This window comes from Eurytemora carolleeae, unplaced genomic scaffold (assembly GCF_000591075.1).
Source record: "Eurytemora carolleeae unplaced genomic scaffold, Eaff_2.0 scaffold85, whole genome shotgun sequence".
NCBI classification, from domain to species: domain Eukaryota; kingdom Metazoa; phylum Arthropoda; class Copepoda; order Calanoida; family Temoridae; genus Eurytemora; species Eurytemora carolleeae.
This window is the reverse complement of record NW_019396334.1, coordinates 209398-228787: the sequence shown is the minus strand read 5'-3', so window position 1 is coordinate 228787 and position 19390 is coordinate 209398. Positions and strand designations below refer to the sequence as shown.

Sequence of the window (19390 nt, the reverse complement as noted above, 5' to 3'; positions counted from 1 at the left end):
GGGGGGGGGGGGGGGGGTTAACAATTGAACATCAACAGGCATCTCTTTTCATTCTTTTAAATACTTTTTACCCAAAAATTTATTTACTATTCCTGAAAATCATTTATTTTCCCTAATTCATGGCAAATAAATTCTTTAAAAAAAACATATAAATAATGGGAGAAAAAATGATTTACAAAGGGAGAGGGGGGAAATTTACATGATTTTTCGAGAAAATATACACGTACCCCTGTGTTGATATGTTTAACGTTAATACTGTAAATGTAGGTTTCTATATAAGTTACTTTCAGTATTTCTGCTACAGACAAACTGCAGGAAAATGAAACTTTTAATAAAAACGCCTGTATCTTCCATTTTATTGATAAGATAAAGGTTGTAACTGTAAGGGTACATTGGGCATATCTAAATAACACGTTGTAGAGCGCAGATCGTAGAAGGAGGGGGGGGGAGGGGAGGTAGGAAAATAAATGATTAAACATAGGGTTTATAATCCTAACAAATGCTGAACTTACTTATAAATATGAATTCATCTCCTCCGACGATAAACACATTTCCTGAAGAAAAAATATCAATTTCAGACTTTTCATCTGATCATGGTCCCATGTAAATAGGATTCGGATTCTCTAGATCTTCACTTTTATAGTTTCATGAATCCATTTTTCGCTTAATCAAAAAGCATAAGTATCCTTGCATAATCTGATAGTTAGTCTCAAGTTTACTAGGACGGACCCCGATCATTTGAATAATATTTAGAGAAAAATAGGGTCAGTTATGCAAAATCAAGTGAATTTTAGGTCGGTAACACACAGGTCGATGGGTGCGTCCTAGTAGACGGTTTTTGTACATGACCTAGATTTTAACAACAAAAAAATTTATTTTACATTATTTCAGGTTTAGGTTAGACAATTTCAGGAACGAGCGCTGCGGCAAGGACAGGCCAAGGGGCCGAGCGCCGCGACCAGGACAGACCTTCAATTCCAACAATTTTCAACAAAATTAATATATATTTATATATAGTATATATTTAGAGTTAGGTCAGATTAAGACACTTTCCGGACCGAGCGCTGCCGCTAGGACAGGCTGGGGGCCGAGTGCTGCGGCCACGGGTTAGGTCAGATTAAGACACTTTCCGGACCGAGCGCTGCCGCTAGGACAGGCTAGGGGGCCGAGTGCTGCGGCCACAGGACCAACTTTGTCCATGTGCGTCTTTTTAAATCTACCTAAATATTAATAAAAAAATGATGTACAATCTTGATAGGAGGAGGGGGGAGGGGTAGTGTCAAAAAATCGTATAAAAGGAAATTACCCAGGTCGATTACCCATGAGTCTACTATTTGTTACTGTTTGATTGCTTATCCTTTGTTGCTTTGACCACCCTAAGGTCGGTTACCAAAGCATTACCCATATTTTACCTTGTTCAGTTGATTGTGAATCTAAAACTACTTCCTCATCAACTCCTTCATCGCTGAAAATATAAACTATATTTTCCTCTTCTGTCGTTAATTTTGTTTCTTCTTTTTCATCTTTCAGTTCATCTTCTTCGACTTCAATTTCTTCTATCTGTACTTTCGAGACCTTTTCTTCGTTTTCTTCTTCCTCTTTCATATTTTCTGAAAAAGACTGTTTAACTGATAAATAAAGTTTTTTGGAAAACGCACTTTGGCAGGCGTCTTCAAAGTCGCTTGGTTGAAGCACAACAAATCAATTTATTTAAACAGAAATTCTGATTAAATTAATCCTTGTTTTCTGTGAGCACTTAGCAGGTTAATGTTTACGCGGAGTTTAGCTGTGGCCGAACTTTGAAACAAAAGGTTGCGGCATTCGAAATCAGCTGTTACAGATTTTATTGACAGCTTAAAACAGCTAGGGTTAATTATCAAAGGTAAAGAAAAAAATAAGGGGATAAAGAGCTAGGGAAGAAATTAGGTAATTTCCTAGGAAAGGAGTTTTATTAAGAGCCTGATGCAATTGTTATTACTGTGCTTGGGGAAAAAAAGAATTCTTAATTTAAATATTTCATAAAGTAATAACCGGAAAACAATGGAATAGAAAGACGACATTGAAGCAATACTCAAGAGTTTTGTTACCAAGCAAATATTTTTTCTATTAACTTGGCAAAAGCTTATTGAAATGGGTCTATTTGTACCAATTGCTATGTCAAATGTTCATTGAACTACCTCAAGTCCTACTTGAGTTTAAAAGTCGTCTTCCTATTTCAGAATTTTCCGGTTATCAGTGTAAAAATTCATTAAGCACGTAATATTAAGGCGGTGCTATGGAAACGCCTCACCATGGAAATGCCTCAAAAACCATTAAAATCCACTTTTGAGGAATTTTCGCTTTATTTTAGGAAATACCTCAAAACTGGAAAAGGGTGAGGCATTTCCGAATATTTTTGAGTAGTTTCCCAATCATAGTCCCCCTAGCAAAAGTCCTAGTTGCGCCTCTGAATCTCAATATTTATAGTTGAGGTGTTTTTCTTATTTTTAGGGGTTTCTGCACATTTTTTAGGCGTTTCTGTTTTTAAAAAAAAATTTAAAAACTTTATTTAGTTGGGGTGTTTCTTCTTTTTTGAGGCAATTCCGCATATTTTTGAGGCATATCCGTTTTTTACAAAATCTTTAAAAACTTTATTTAGTTGAGGTGTTTCCTCTTTTTTTTGAGGCGTTTCCGCATATTTTTAAGGCGTTTCTATTTTTCCAAAAAAAATTTTTTAAATTTATTAAGTTGAGATGTTTCCTCTTTCTTTTGAGGCGTTTCCGTTTTTTGGTCTGGTGCAGGGGAGTACGAGAGCTTTATAGGGGGGGACACCTTAATTTGTTGTGTGCACACCCCTAGAAGATTTTGTGCCGGGCCGCCTAAAAATCCCTATTTTTACAAAATTACTGATTAGTTTTTTATCTATATTAAAGAATCGTATATAGCTTTCATAATTAGGCTTTTCTTGGTTTAGAACAGAACATATATTTGTTGATTGATATTTGTAAAAAATTGAAAGTAAAATATGCAAATCATTAAATCTCATGCTGATGATACTACGCACGTTATTGCTTCTTGCAGTTTTTTTAATTATCAGTGCATGTATCCTTTAACTGAAGTATAAAAAGAACTTTAAAATTTTATAACTCGGTAATAATTTTTTGCGGGTTTGCCTTATCACAATCTCGAAAAAAAAACTTGTTTGCAAAATGCAGTGATAAAATAAAACAAGAAAAATTATGATTTCTCCGATTAATTTTGTTTACAGATTTTGAATATTTTGCTACCTATAACAATGCACTCTTCAAAAATGTTATGGTATATTTTGTTTTGTTTGGAGTTTGTTTTTAATCTTTGTGACAGAAACAATCTCAAGAACTGACCCAGACCTAAATATAATTTCAATAAATGTGGAACTAACATTTTCTTTTTTTACTCTACAAAGGTTAGGTCCATCACCATCACCGAATTTTAAAGTTATGGTATTTGTTTCTTAAAATGACCCGAGATAAACCATGCATTTCTAGAAACAGCCGAACAAACACCATACATTCTCAAAAAAGCCCATTATAAACCATACATTCTCAAGTAATGGTTCAATATAAACCCTGCATTTTCTAGAAACAGTCCACCATTCACTTATACATTCTCAAAAAACGGACCGATATATAAACCATACATTCTTAAGAAACGACCCAACATGAACTCTACATTTTTAAGAACCTGCAATACAAACCACAAATTTTCAAAAAACGGTTCGGTTCGACATAAACATACATTTTCATGAAACGGACAAACATAGACAATATATATTAAGAAACGACCCGACATAAACCATACATTTTCTAAAAAAGATCCAACTTGCACCATACATTCTCCAAAAACGGCCAAATATAAACCATACATTCTCAAGAAATGGCCAAACATGATCCCTACATTTTAAAGAAACAGCCCGAAATAAAACATACATTTTCTAGAAACGGTTTAACATGCATCTTAAAAAATGCATCAAAAAAACGTACCGATATACACATGAACCCTACATTTTCAAGAACCGACCAACATTAACCATACATTCTCTAAAAACAGTGCAACATAAACATATATTTTAAAAAAACGGCCCAACATACAACATTTATTTTTAAGAAACTGACTGACATAAGCCATACATGTTCAATAAACGGCTAAACATTATCCATACATTTTCATGATTCAACCTGACATAAAACATAGTCTCTTGAAACGGTTCGACATCAATGGGTGCAATAGAAAAGACTCATTAACTTTAATTTGATTTTGAATAAAGATATTTGAGATAAACATTTATATTTTCAATGTTCCTCAGTTTTCAATAATTCCTAATCTTGATGTTTCTTATTTTTAGATTATTCAAGTTCAATGATTTTAGAGTTCAAAACAGCTGATTCACTAATGCTGGGCCGGAAAATCCTTTTAAAATATTTTAGAGTTTAGAAAATCTTTAGTAAAAATATAACATCTTTTATTCTATTCATTGTGTACTGTAAAGTCTAGATTGTTTTAGTCCTAATTAAAAAAGTATAACGTTCCATAAAATATGGCCAGGAAACTTTTAACATATTTCAAAATTAGAATGTTTGATTTAGAGATTTTTGGAAAATCAACACAAATAATAAAGTCGACTTTTATACCTTTTTTTACTGGTTAACAAAAATTTTAGTTAGTCATTGCATGACGTCCTACCCTAAACCTCTAGCACCAGACTAATTAATGTTCTCTTGCAAAACTTTTGATATGATAAAAAAAAATGAATAAAATTATCAAGTAAAATAACAGATTAATTTTGATTGTAGAAAAATTCGAAATGTAAAAATCCAAAAATAATTCAAATTTTTATTCTCTACTCTCGGAATCTAGGCGTGAGATTACTATTTTGGTAGACAGCTGTAGACAGCTGGTGAGAAAGCAGGATGATGCACAGCTGTCTATCCTGACAGCTTATATATAGGAAAGCTGACTGACACGGCTAGCTGGGCTGTATCCTTAGTGGATAAAGAGATCATGTCTCGATATAACGGTTCAGGAATATTTATTATCAATAATAATTCAAAACAAAAGTTACATCCATGACTTGTGAAAAAAGTTTCAACTATACGCTAGAATATCTGCAAATATATTTTGAAAGGATTCAAAGATTCCCTAATTCAAATAATGTGCAGATGTGTTTATATTGCCTATGTTTACAGTGTATTACACGCCCACATCATATCCCACAAAATTACCAATAGTTTTATTATTTCCCGCCATTTTATTTAGAAATTTTATTACACAACTCCCCTTTTCTAAACCTAAAGAAGGCCCCTACAGTGGGACAGATACAACTGCGGAATAGGGAAGACGACTTTTAAACCAATTTTTTGTGGATTCGATGTTGAAAAAAGGAAATAGTTTTATCAGTAGCTTTAAAATCAAATTGTTAAGTAAAATGGGTCCGTGTACACTGCGCAATTGCCGTAGTTTAAGTTTCTTCTGACAGGGGTCTTCCTATTCCACAGCTATGTAGGTCCCATTATAGAGTAATAGGTTGATAACCAAGCAATGACAAATTGAACTTTGATCCTAACAAAAGAGAAGATTGATAATTTTTTTTGTAATTTGCTTTGCATTTGAAAATAAACATTGTACTGTACTGCAGCTGGGTCCACTTACTCATCGTACAGAAGCCCTTATCTAGATTCATACACTTCAAGGTACATATAGTGATGTGTTTCCTGCCTATACTTTCTTCCAGGATGAAAAGTTCAAGAGAAGTAATAATGATAATAATAATAATAATAATAACGTATTTCGACATTTTAAATTTATATTAAAGATATATTTTACAATTGTATCGAGCACTAAAAGGTTTGCGACTGTTATAAATCTAGCCCTGGTACATACACATTGAAATGGTTAAAAACATAAAGATTAAATAAAACATAAAATAAAAACAGAAACATAATAAGATATATGAACAATGGCGCTGCAATATTAAAAGCAAACAAATCAGAAAGAATACGAGCAGGGAATAGTGATTATAACATGTTTTATTCTAGCTACAGTAGTCCCAACTACAGTCTGCCCAGTTATGAGTCTAAATTTGAATCTTTAATCTCTAGAACAGATGGAAAACCTAGGAGTAGAGCAGGTATAGTCAAGATTAATGAATATTTAATCTCTAGATTAGTCAATATTTAATCTCTAGATTAATAAATATTTAATCTCCAGATTATTTCGTGTTTAATATTTAGATTAATCAATATTCAATCTCTAGATTAATGAATATTTATTTTCTAGATTAATGAATATTTAATCTCTAGATTAATCAATATTCAATCTCTAGATTAATAAATATTTAATCTCCAGATTATTTAGTGTTTAATCTCTAGATTAATGAATATTCAATCTCTAGATTAATGAATATTTAATCTCTAGATTAATCAATATTCAATCTCTAGATTATTCAATAATTAATCTCTAGATTAATGAATATTTAATCTGCAGATAAATCAATATTTAATTTCTGCTTCTAGATTAATGGATATTTTTTCTCTAAATTTGAGATATTTTAATCTCTAAATTTATTAACATTTAATTCTAGATTTATTAATATTTTATCTCTAAATTTAAGACTATCTCATTTATGGATTAATGAATATTTAATCTCTAGATTAATAAATTTAATAAATTTAATCTCTAGAATAAAGAACTTAATTTCTAGATTATTTATTTCTCTTAATATTCTTTTTTTAGATAGTTTAACCTTTAATTTCCCGTGAAGGACTTTTTGTCAAGCGAAGAAATGAGCCGATTTGATTGCCGCGAACAGATAAAATCGGAATTCCGATTTTCTTCATTACGGATAATTTCAGTGCAAAGTTTGCTGTGAAAGTAATTTTATAATATTTTATTTTCAAAATTTCATCATTTCTGCTTTTGAAAGCTGAAAATTTTCTTTCAGCAGAATTGTTGCCAGCACATGTACAATTTGTTCTTTCCCACTGAATAAAAGTAAAAAAATCTAAAAAATTTCTAAATTCCAGAATGGAAATAGAAAATTTAAAAATGTTTTGTTTAGGAACATCTACAAGATATGATTACCTGGCCTCCTCCTCCAATAAATATGATTATCCCTCAACCATCTCCTCCCACTCCTCCTACTCCTCTAACTCCTACTCCACCCCATCCTACTCCTCCTCCTCCTCATATGCATCCAAACCATCATATTCATCCACTATTGCCGATGCCGACGATTTGACGAAGTAAGTAAATGTCATAGATTTAGAATCGGGAAACTATGGAATAGAAGACTCAGTAACATGTTCGCCAAGTTCAAGTTCGCCTTGTACACTTTCACCTAGTACATGTTCGCCAAGTTAAAGTTCGCCTTGTACACTTTCACCTAGTACATGTTCGCCAAGTTCAAGTTCGCCTTGCACACTTTCACCTAGTACATGTTCGCCTAGTTCAAGTTCGCCTTGTACACTTTCACCTAGTACATGTTCACCTAGTTCAAGTTCGCCTTGTACACTTTCACCTAGTACATGTTCACCTAGTTCAAGTTCGCCTTGTACACTTTCACCTAGTATATGTTCGCCTAGTTCAAGTTCGCCTTGTACACTTTCACCTTGTATATGATCGCCTAGTTCAAGTTCACCAAGAAAATATTTTGCCTAGACAACATTTCGCCTAGATAACGTTTTGCCTAGACACTGTTTGCCTAGATCACATTTTGCCTAGATAATATAAGAGGGTAGTTTTTGTTTAGATTTATTCTTCAAATTATACTTAACCAGTGTTTGGAATAAAAAAATACGAAATTTTTTCTTTAAAATTTCGCAACTTTTTTTAGTTCAATTCATTTATCTGGCTTCTGACATTGATGTCGACATGACGTTCTTAATTCATACAGGGAAAATTAAACAAGGCAGACATGACATATCTAATAGATGAAAACCTATTATAATAAAGTGATCATCATGATCGGGCTGGGAGGAGAGCATTGAGGATTTGATTTCTATTTATAGAGATAGCTTGATGTCATATTATTAAGAAAGATCAATTATTAATTACAATTGAATTTTTAACAATATAAATTAAAAATTCAAGTTAGTAATATGTAATATGTACATTGAAATAGATATTGAGATGTAAAATATAAAATATATTTTTCATTTTGAAGGAGTTATTTTGCTAAATATTACAACAAAGCCGTCCCTGATGCTTTAAGCAAACAAGAAGAGTCCAGGTATTATTTTTTTCAATCCTTTTTTGATATTCTTAAACATGATTCTTTTTTTGTGTATTTTCAAACAAATTACTTCTATTTTTCTAAGCAATTTGGTATTTTGTGGGTGTAATTGGGGAAATTGAGATTAAGAAATTTGCTATTAGGATTTTTAAAAGAATATGAATTTAATACGTAGAGACCTCATCATAATAGACAAAAATGACATTCCAATATAATTTACAGTTTTCCTTATCAAACATGATGATTATAAAACGATGCAATGAGCGCATGTTTGATCCTTGAAGCTATAAAAAAGTGGGATTAAAATAACTTTACAATTTTAAGATAAATTGTCTTTTTTCTATGCATGTGTAAAAAATTACAAAGATATTTTGACAGTTTTGGATTTTTGTAATTTAGTTTAGATTCTAAACCAAATTCTTCATATCTCCGATAATTTTGAAAACACAAAAGAGTCAAAAAAAAAAAAGTTTTAAATTACTATGATTATTGTTTCAAGAATTGTATCTGAAAAATTATGTTTACAAATGATTGTCCTATAAGAAGACGACATTCTATGTTTGTCAAGAATTAATCATGTTTTGACAACTGTATCTTCATAAAAAAAATAAAAATTTTGGAATTTAAAAATTATTTATTTATTTTAGTTATCCTCGCGCTTCTCGGGCTCTATCGGTTTACCTGGATGATACGTCGTCTTCCTACTCCCCTGCACTTGATGTTAAACCGAGGACGTTCAGGTCTCCAGCACGCCATTTTTATTTAGAGAAAGGTTTAACTACGAATAAAAGTTAAGGGACTGTGATCATAATTTCAAGTAACTTTCTATTTATTGAATTACCTGTCTAATTTATTAATAATTTTAGGTCTACCTCTGGTCTAGGAGATATTACAGAGTTCTTGTGTAGGTCTACCCTTGTACTAGGAGATATTGCAGAATTCAATTTAGGTATACCTCTGTACTAGGAGATATTACAGAGTTCTTGTTTAGGTCTACCTCTGTCCTGGGAGATATTACAGAGTTCTTGTTTAGGTCTACCTCTCTATTGGGAGATATTACAGAAATCTTGTTTAGGTCTACCTCTATACTGGGAGATATTACAGAGTTCTTGTTTAGGTCTACCTCTGGTCTAGGAGATATTACAGAGTTCTTGTTTAGGTCTACCTCTGGTCTAGAAGATATTACAGAGTTCTTGTTTAGGTCTACCTCTGTACTAGGAGATATTACAAGGTTCTTGTTTAGGTCTACATCTGTACTTGGAGATATTACAGAGTTCTTGTTTAGGTCTACCTCTGTACTAAGAGATATTACAGAGTTCTTGTTTAGGTCTATCTCTGTACTAAGAGATATGACAGAGTTCATGTTTAGGTCTACCTCTGTACTTGGAGATGTTACAGAGTTCTTGTTTGGTCCACCTCTGTACTAGAAGATATTACAGAGTTCTTGTTTGGTCCACCTCTGTACTAGGAGATATTACAGATGTTTCGCTACTTAGTGATTTCCCTAAAGACCTAATATATATACCGTGTGGTATTTCTCAGGATTGGATCGTAAGACTCCCTTCTCTCAACGCTCTTCATAATAAAAAGGAAGATAGTAAGGTTCCGAACGTTTATTTCTCTGAGCCTTCAATCTAAACAAGTTTAATAAACCCACAGAAAAAGCTTTGAGTGACAAATCATACAACTACAATAAATAATTCACTCAGGCATTAAAAAACTGTGGCTAGGAACCAATAAACACATATACAAATATCAATCATATTATAATCAAACCGACAAGCATAAATATATATAAAAATAGTTACCACAGTGATCCCAGAATTCTGAACACGGCTAATACTTGCAAAACGAATAAACATATACTGACATAAATTAGTTACTATTCCGCAAGAAATCTTGCGTCTGCGCAGTCGGACTGTAAACAGTTCCTAAACTAGTTCTTTCACAATACATTCCGTACAGATCTTCAGGGAGAACTCAGAAATACCCAGGGGTGACAAGCAGACTTTCTACACGCAGCATGGCTCGCGTAACAACAGAGTTCTTGTTTGGTCCACCTCTATACTAGGAGATAAAAGTTCTTGTTTAGGTCTACCACTGTACTGGTAGATATTACAGAGTTCTTGTATAGGTCTACCTCTGTACTAGGAGATATTACAGAATTCTTGTTCGGTCCACCTCTGTACTTGAAAATATTACAGGGTTCTTGTTTAGATCTACCTCTGTACTGGGAGATATTACAGAGTTCTTGTTTAGGTCTACCTCTGAGAGATACTAGGAGATATTACAGAAAGTTCATGTTTTGGTCTACCTCTGTACTGGGAGATATTACAGAGTTCTTGTTTAGGTCTACCTCTGTACTGAGAGATATTACAAATTTCTTGTATAGGTCTACCTCTGTCCTAGGAGATATTACAGAGTTCTTGCTTAGGTCTACCTCTGTACTTGGAGATATTACAGAATTCTTGTTTAGGTCTACCTTTGTCCTGGGAGATATTACAGAGTTCTTGTTAAGGTCTACCTCTGTACTGGGAGATATTACAGAAAGTTCTTGTTTAGGTCTACATCTGTACTAGGAGATATTACAGAAAGTTCTAAGCGATTATCTCGTCTTCTCTCAACTGATGACGACGGTAACAATTTTGTTAAAAGGGAATGTCAACAAATATTAAGTACTACTCAGACCTTTTTAAAGGGACTGTCGACGTAATTCAAAGTGACTGCTTGTTGCGATTCACAACGTTACCAGCAAAAATCCGCAAGAAAACTTTCAGAGAGAACCCAAAAGCGGATTTTTTTAATTTCCAGAGAAAAAAGTATAAATTTTACATTTTTGGTTAGACGGAGGCTTTAAAGTACCTATTTGAATCAAGCATGTCACTTTTTAAGTGGAAGGACACCTTAAATTACGTTTAATGTTCTTTAAAGAATTGTCATTTGGGATTTACAAAAGTAACCATACATTCTGTTCCTAAATATTGTTCAGTCAATATTTAATCTTAACGTAAGGAAACAATATTTCTTAAATCTTATGTTAAAGGAATTGAGTCTTTGACACAATCTCAAATTGTCTTATCTAATCCGTATATCCATGCAACCTGATGTTTTAAACATTTGATAATTTTAAACTTAGATCATTTTATTCTAACAGATTACAGAGTTCATAGCAAGGTTGTATAAAAAGGTTAGTTACTCTCGATGCGCTCCAATGTACGGAAAATGTCGTCTAATAAGATTGATACACAATGTGACGTCACTGATTATAGAGGCGAGAGTGACGTCATATTGGGTATTTATATATCTATCTTAGGAGACGACATTTTTCGTACCTTTGAGCACATCGAGAGTAACTTACCTTATTATACAACCTTGATTCATATAATTTCTACAACATTAGGTTGCAAAGATATTGGTTTAAGAATATCAGCAGTGTGACGAATACTTAATTCCTTTGCCTAAAAATTATTGTTTAGAAGGGTTGAGTAAGCTAACAAGAAGAAATAGTGTTGCAGCTCCGAGATCTAGGTTTCTTGACAGGTTTGTATAAACCCTGGTACCTAGGGTTACCCACAAAGGATGAGACTGTAAAGGCGGTCTGAAACTCTTAAAATATGTCGATCTCAAGGTTAGATTTAGGCGTGTTGGTTTAAGTTTACTCTTCAAAAAAAGAAAAAGTTGCAGGTAATTATTTATATTCAGAAAAAGACAGTTTAATTTCCGTACAGTCGTCTCCTAAGTCTCATCCTTTGTGGGTAGCCCTGTATTTATCCTACATTTAGGGCACTGTGATCTTGGTAGGTTACATTTGTTGCAGAATACGTGCTGGTTCTACTCTAAACCGAGTAGTCCAGACTGAACTGTACGACTGAATGCATTTACAATAGATGTTGTACTGGCTCGAATCATGTAACCATACTCATAAACCATACTCATGAACCATACTCATGAACCATACTCATGAACCATACTCATGAACCATACTCATGAACCATACTCATGAACCATACTCATGAACCATGGTATGATTTAAGGTCCGAATTTTCGTTCAAGATTAAGTGGATCCATAGTTGGATCTTGAAAGTATGAAAAAGTAGAAATTTAAAATTTGAAGTTATTAAATTACAATTAAAGATTTATCTTAATATTATCTTGGGAACCTAGCTTTTCCCTGTAAAATTCATCCTGCCTCAAATTGTTAAACCAGGCTAACTACATTTTCATGATTCTATACTGAGTTCTCCAAACAAAAATTAAGGCAAATCGGTCTTGGGATTATGATCGAATATCCAAAAAGACTGACACCAAAAAAGAGATTATTACTTTATTTTTATAGATATATTGTAACCCCTTTAGTCCTCACACAGACCTGGAGCTTAGACATAACCAATGTGAGCGCAATCGCTTGGAATAGGGATAGTTCCATTGATATAACCCCTTTAATTTTCATACGGACCCTGAGCTAAGCTCGGATTGCAAGTAGTCCGGCCAATAAACAAGACAACTTATTAGCTCTTTTGTATATTTCTTTTGGACAAAAAGTGGGGCGGGTGATAAGTTGCCAAAGTGGAGAAATATTTGTCGTTAAAAAATGCCAACCCAGAAAACATGCTTTGAATGCATGTTTGAACATGTGCAAAACCGAAGCCACCGTTGCCCCAGATCCTGGTTTGAATTCAATCCAATAGACATTAATCACGGCTTAGAAGGGGAAAATGGGATCAACTTGGGCTCGTCGCACGAGGCGAATGAAAGGCGGAGAGTCCGTCATAGAGCTCCGGCTTTCCATGATTCATTCGTATCATTTTAATTTGTTCATTTTTTACTGGTAAATACATTTTTTCCGATACTCTGTAGATTTCCTCACATCAGTTTTAAAACTTTAGATTTCCTTTATTTGATACCACTTTTAAATATAACAATATATATTTTTCAGGGATAAAGATGAAGATACAGGATATACAAGATCAAGTGCATACTCAAGATATACCGTGGACAGGTGCGAAATACATTTTCAGGAACAGTCCATTTAAAAATATAATTTTGATTTTCATTCGATGATTAATTTGATTATTGATTTAGGGAGAAAGACCAAGATAATGTAACTTCAAAATATAATGGATATTCACGTTTTGTTGACAAGTAAGATAATAAAAAAATATAATATAATCTCCACCATCTCCTTTTAGAAAACTTAATTATATTTTATTTAGTGAAACTGAGGAATCCAGCCCAGTTCGTAGCAGTTACAGAAGGTAGACAATTTTTTTGTATTTTTTCTAAATCTTGCGGACATCTGAAATTATTTTAGGACTGGATATGGTTAATCTTGAATGCTTGATCTTGATATCCAATGTTGGCACTTTTGAATTTAAGGATCATTGCTTGATCCCTCAATCAAATTTGTTCCTGCAACATATAATAATAATGGGATATTGAAGAAGAATAAAAGATGAATCTTGAATGCTTGATCTTAATATCCAATGCAAGCGCAGTTTTGAACCTATGATCCGTCAGTCAAAGTTGTCCCTGCAATCATGGGATCTCGAAGAGAAATTGAATTAATCCTAAGTACTGCATGATATGAAGATTAATGCTTAAACATGAGATTTAACACAAAAGTCCTGACTTCGGGAAAAAGATATATTTCTTAATCTTCTTATTTAGGTATAGCACTGTTCTTGATGATAGCACACCAACTTATAAACGAGATTATACAAGGTAGGCAGCTCTAGTGAACTTTATTAATTTAAGATTGCTAGGAGGCGCTAGTGATCATTGCTGAAATTAGATGGGCAGGTGGCACTAGTCTAGGATTTTCTAAAATTAGATTACTAGGTAGCGCTAGTGAACTTTGCTAAAATTAGATTAATAGGTAGCGCTTGTGAACTTTGCTAAAATTAGATGCGTAGGTGGCGCAAGTTAGATTTCCTAAAATTAGATTGTTAGGTGGCGCTAATGGTCTTTGTTGAAATAAGATTTGTAGGAGGCGTCAGTTGGCTTTGCTGATATTAGATTAGCAGGTTCCACTAGCGGCCTTTGCTGAAATTAGACAGTTAAGTGGCGCTAGTAGCCCTTGCTGAAATAAAATTTGTAGGTGGCACTAGTAGCCTTTACTGAAATTATGTACCGTCGTAGGTAGTGCCAATTGGCTTTGCTGAAATTATATTAGTAGGTGATGCTAGTGGACTTTCTTGTACTAAGACAGTTAGGTGGCGTTCACGAATTTTGTTGAAATTAGATCGGTAGATGATGCTAGTGGGTTTTAACAAAATACCAAGAGTAGAAATTTCTAGATACATGGAATAGCTGGCACTCATAAATATAGCAAATAAATTTTGAATAAACTGCTCTTGAAAAAAAATGAAAATGTCATTCAATTATGCAATTGCACATATCAAAATCAATGTTAGCCTGACCTAAATGATATTAAACTGCTGATCTATCTTTTAAATAAAATCGTATTTATATTCTAATATATAATTATTATCTAGAGCGTATGGAGGACGTACTGATGAATCCAACAGTTCAGATTCATATAAACAAAATCAGGTAGGAAGATCTAGAACCCTGTTATCTTTGTTTACATGTAAAGTGTACTGCATTTTTGGGAGGAATTTAAACAAACCTCGGTGGTTTCTTATCAAATATGCCGGGGACTTTCAGCCCCTCCTTCTCAGATTATTAATCTATTTTAACCTATATACCCTAACCTGGAATAGATGTTATTATGCAGTGAGAACAAGAAAACGGTGGAAAAGGACGACGACATTTAATTAATAATGAAATGTATTATATGTGGTTACGTACAAAGCAAATAGTTTTAAATGTATTAAGAGAAATGGGTCTGATTGCACTGCACAATTTCTGTGTCTTGTGTTCATTGGACATACTCATGAACCATACTCATGAACCATACTCATGAACCATACTCATGAACCATACTNTAGGAAAAACTACGTTCAAACTGAGCAATAAGAATTGTTTATTTACGTTTCTACCAGAAAATGCAGTACACTTTATACATAAACAAAGGTATGGGCAAAATTATAATGCAAGGAAAGTAAATTGAAGTTGCGTATATTCTGCGTACATGTTAAAACTAGTTCTCTCTTGGCAGAATTTGTAAACAAGAATAGATGCATTAATGTTCGTTTAGTATCCGAGGAGGTTAAAAGCATTGAATTTTGATAATTTTGATAAATCACATAATAGTTTCCTATGACCAGAATATTTCATTGATTTTTATGTGAAAGATGGATCCCATGTTTGGCTTTGACATCCGTCTTGTGTTTACATTAAACCTTCCAGAGCCAGTACACTGCAGTACAAAAGATGCGTACACCTCTGAAATAACTTTCCTTGCATTATAACCTTAGATATGGGGGTTAAATCGTTGGGACAAGATATATATGTTGTGATTGATAACAATAACAACTTGTAAATTTAATGATCGAAACAAGAAACTTGGAATTAAAGGACAAAAAAAAATTACATGTTGTTGCTGAAAACGTAATTTCCAGGTACCACAAACTAAAGACTTATATGCCCGATTTTCAACTGTATTTTCTAAACTATATTTCTAAGAAACAATACCCAAAGTTTTGTTATAAAAAAGTGTTTATTTTTTACCAGCTTCCCGTTATGTCTCTGCAAACCACTTTAGAGAGAAAACTAAATTACAAATTATCAATTTTTATTTAGAAAAAAAAACAAGAAAATTTTGCTTTGACAAAGAATTATAGATTAAATATCGTAAACCAGGCATGTATGTATGTAACTGCAAATGTATGGTTAATTGAAATTACGCCTACAGTCCCTTTAAAACAATAAACATGTGTTTAACATACTTTGTCCTATATCTGTATTCGGCGGAATTGTTACTGGACAAGTTTAGAATTTCATTGATGACAAGATACTACTGATATATGGGGCATGATCTAATTTCATCCAAAAATTTTGCTATTTAACGGAACCCCTTTATTGATAATTTTACATGTCCGATTGTTTGCCGGTACCATTCAAAGCTTTTTTCTGATAAAGTATTCTGTATTCATTTGTTAGGAATCTACAATAGAGGCTTTCTCAATGAAATTGTCACTTTCTCAATAATGTTTTCACTTTCTCAATGAAATTGTCACTTTCTCAATGAAATTGTCACTTTCTCAATGAAATTGTCAATTTCTCAATGAAATTGTCACTTTCTCAATGAAATTGTCACTTTCTCAATGAAATTGTCACTTTCTCAATGAAATTGTCACTTTCTCAATGAAATTGTCAATTTCTCAATGAAATTGTCACTTTCTCAATGAAATTGTCACATTTTCAATGAATTTGTCACTTTCCTAATAATTGTCACTTTCTCAATGAAATTGTCACTTTCTCAATAAAGTTTTCATTTTCTCAATGAAATTGTCACTTTTTCAATGAAATTGTCACTTTCTCAATAAAGTTGTCACTTTCTCAAACTCTAAATTTCTAATCCCTATAACTTTGGAACCTAATGGTACAAACCTTTGACATTTTAAAAACTGACTATTAGCAGAATTCTTAGTTTGAAATCTCAAAGGTCTACGACATCTCGTTGCAATGTTAGAGAAAGAGACGGGTAATCAATTCCTTTGTAAAAATGTTTATCTTATTTTTATTGTATAGTAGAGTAGTAGATATGTACATTATAATGTATAAAGTATGAATATATACATATTATATAGATGTATTGTATTGTATAGTGTAGTAGATATGTACATTATAATGTATAATGGATAATAATGTATAAAGTATGAATATTTACATGAATTTGTATTAATATCTAAATACATCATATAATTAAAATATCAAACAAATCAATTGTACTTAATAAAAAAAGTTTCCCTTTTGTAATAGAAACGACGTTATATTATTTGTAATAATTACATACGAATAGTGTTTGTTGCAGGAAATCAGTTCCTTTGCAAAAAGAAATTAAAAATATCCGAAAAATGTATTCGTGTATTGGTATATCCGACAGGGGAGTAAAATTCACACAATCGCCTTATTCTTCAGTCACCTAGATTTTAATTTGAACTTGACCTAAACTTTTATGTTGCAAATAGATAGAAAGTAGTTAGATAGATAGATAGGTTGGTAGATAGATAGACTGATTTTGACAATGACCCTCATTGTTTTAACCCTATCCACCTCTCACAATCCTTCATGGATGTTTAATAAGAATAGGAAAAAGAATAAAAAAATTATGCTAAAAAGTTGGACACTTTTTCTATACAAATATATAAAGGGGGAATGCTGGAATATATTGGCTTGAATCCAGGCCTTCAGATTCAGCCTCCTACAGGGATAAACTTTTACTCCAAAACAAAAATATTTTTAAAAATGTCTCAATATTTTTTTTGAAAAAATTTAGCTTTGAAGAAAAGTTTTTGTGATGAATTTTTGTTGTTTTGCCCTGAAACTACAGCATTAGTCCTCCAGTCTACAGAACACTGTGTACTCTCCAAGTATAGTTGTGAGATCTGGAGAAATTACATTTCAATGAGTCATCCTTCAACCATTTTTCAAGTTCAAACCAATTTTGAAAACTCAAAAAAAATGTTGTTTTGACAAAAAATTTCAAAATCCGTGTTGAAGCAGACAGTTTAGCTAGACCGTATCCTACATTTTTGTAACTACACTTTTCACAAACGTCGATTTATTGACAGCATAAGCAAAATAAAACAAACGTGATCAATATTTTCATGCAAAAAAATAGTTTGAAAAAAATTCTGAAATTTACGTTTTAAACATAATTTAAGCTTTATTCTATATAGTTTCATTCATGTGATCATATCTTACATTTTTGCGGCTGCACTTATTTTTGCAATTGTCAATAGATAGATAATATAGATAAAAGCAAAAGTGATTCATTATATTTTAATATTTTCATTTATTGAACTGTCAATGTTCTGAGATATATTCTAAGAAGGTGAATAGTTCGAAAATGATGATGATGTAATATTTCGTAGAACAAAGAATTACGCAATTATGCAGGATGGGATAAACACCACACGGCGCGGTGATCTAAAAGTTGCAAGCTCTAGCCCAAAAATACTATGATGAGAATCTTGCCAATTAATTCATAAAAATCAAAGCTGAAAACAAATGCTTAATATTTCTCAAAAATACGCGTCTAAGGCTACAAAAGCTTGGATGAGTTTGTGAGTAAAAATAAAAACATAAACAAACTTTTAAACAAAAACTAAACAATCTATTTTTTTCTAATTTTCAAATGTAAATTTCTAAAGAGAGTTTAAATAAAAGCGTATTCTAATTTCCTAAATTATTTGATCCAATTGCAACATGTTTATTCTAAATAATTGTATTCAGCTATTTTGAAAACACTTCCTTTAATTTGAAAAACTAGCCTTTAGAGCGCTTCACGCTTCTCTTTTAGTAAAAATTTTAGCTTTTAACCGTTGATTCTCAAGCTGCCATTTTTCATCCTTTTAAATCGTATTTTGCGGATTTTTCTTCCAAATTTGCATTTTTAAAATTTGTTTAGCTACATCTTTCCAAAAACCTTCCTTGGGGTCATGAGAGTTGCCACCAAAAAAAACATCAGACCCGATTGGTTCAGCCGTTTTGACGTTTATTGGATACAAACAAAAATGCAGAAAATCAGCGTATATATATAGATTCGGATTGTATTGTTGTGAATAATATGAACTGAATGGACTAGATAAATGTAGATTCGGATTGTATTGTTGTGAATAATATGAAATGAATGGACTAGATAAATGTAGATTCGGATTGTATTGTTGTGAATAATATGAACTGAATGGACTAGATAAATATAGATTCGGATTGTATTGTTGTGAATAATATGAAATGAATGGACTATATAAATATAGATTCGGATTGTATTGTTGTGAATAATATGAAATGAATGGACTAGATAAATGTAGATTCGGATTGTATTGTTGTGAATAATATGAAATGAATGGACTAGATAAATGTAGAATCGGATTGTATTGTTGTGAATAATATGAAATGAATGGACTAGATAAATATAGAATCGGATTGTATTGTTGTGAATAATATGAACTGAATGGACTAGATAAAACTATGAAATGTCAGCAATCCTGGAGTAGGAAAAAGGAGCGAAGA

General features: G+C 32.4%; 2 protein-coding genes across 4 annotated transcripts in view; one reads left to right on the top strand and one right to left on the bottom strand.

Moving 5' to 3' along the window:
* LOC111701150 (uncharacterized) overlaps positions 1-1623 on the bottom strand; it is a gene marked incomplete in the record, with an annotated part of 13513 nt that extends 11890 nt beyond the window's left edge. The window contains 2 exon segments of the mRNA XM_023472318.1: positions 513-554; positions 1413-1623. Of these exon segments, the coding sequence (XP_023328086.1) occupies positions 513-554; positions 1413-1605 (235 nt within the window).
* A 3361-nt stretch (positions 1624-4984) lies between these two features.
* Positions 4985-19390, top strand: part of LOC111701142 (ubiquitin carboxyl-terminal hydrolase 2) — a 28762-nt gene continuing 14356 nt past the window's right edge. The window contains exons 1-13 of one of the 3 annotated variants that reach the window (XM_023472309.1): positions 4985-5041; positions 5654-5708; positions 6054-6145; positions 7076-7259; positions 8180-8245; positions 8896-8988; positions 10811-10884; positions 11728-11788; positions 13185-13247; positions 13331-13390; positions 13462-13503; positions 13916-13969; positions 14743-14800. In XM_023472309.1, the coding sequence (XP_023328077.1) occupies positions 5020-5041; positions 5654-5708; positions 6054-6145; positions 7076-7259; positions 8180-8245; positions 8896-8988; positions 10811-10884; positions 11728-11788; positions 13185-13247; positions 13331-13390; positions 13462-13503; positions 13916-13969; positions 14743-14800 (924 nt within the window). In that variant the 5' untranslated portion in view covers positions 4985-5019. Of the gene's footprint in view, positions 5042-5653; positions 5709-6053; positions 6146-7075; positions 7260-8179; positions 8246-8895; positions 8989-10810; positions 10885-11724; positions 11789-13184; positions 13248-13330; positions 13391-13461; positions 13504-13915; positions 13970-14742; positions 14801-19390 lie in introns of all 3 variants that reach the window. The other 2 variants (XM_023472308.1, XM_023472310.1) reach the window with 2 other exon arrangements.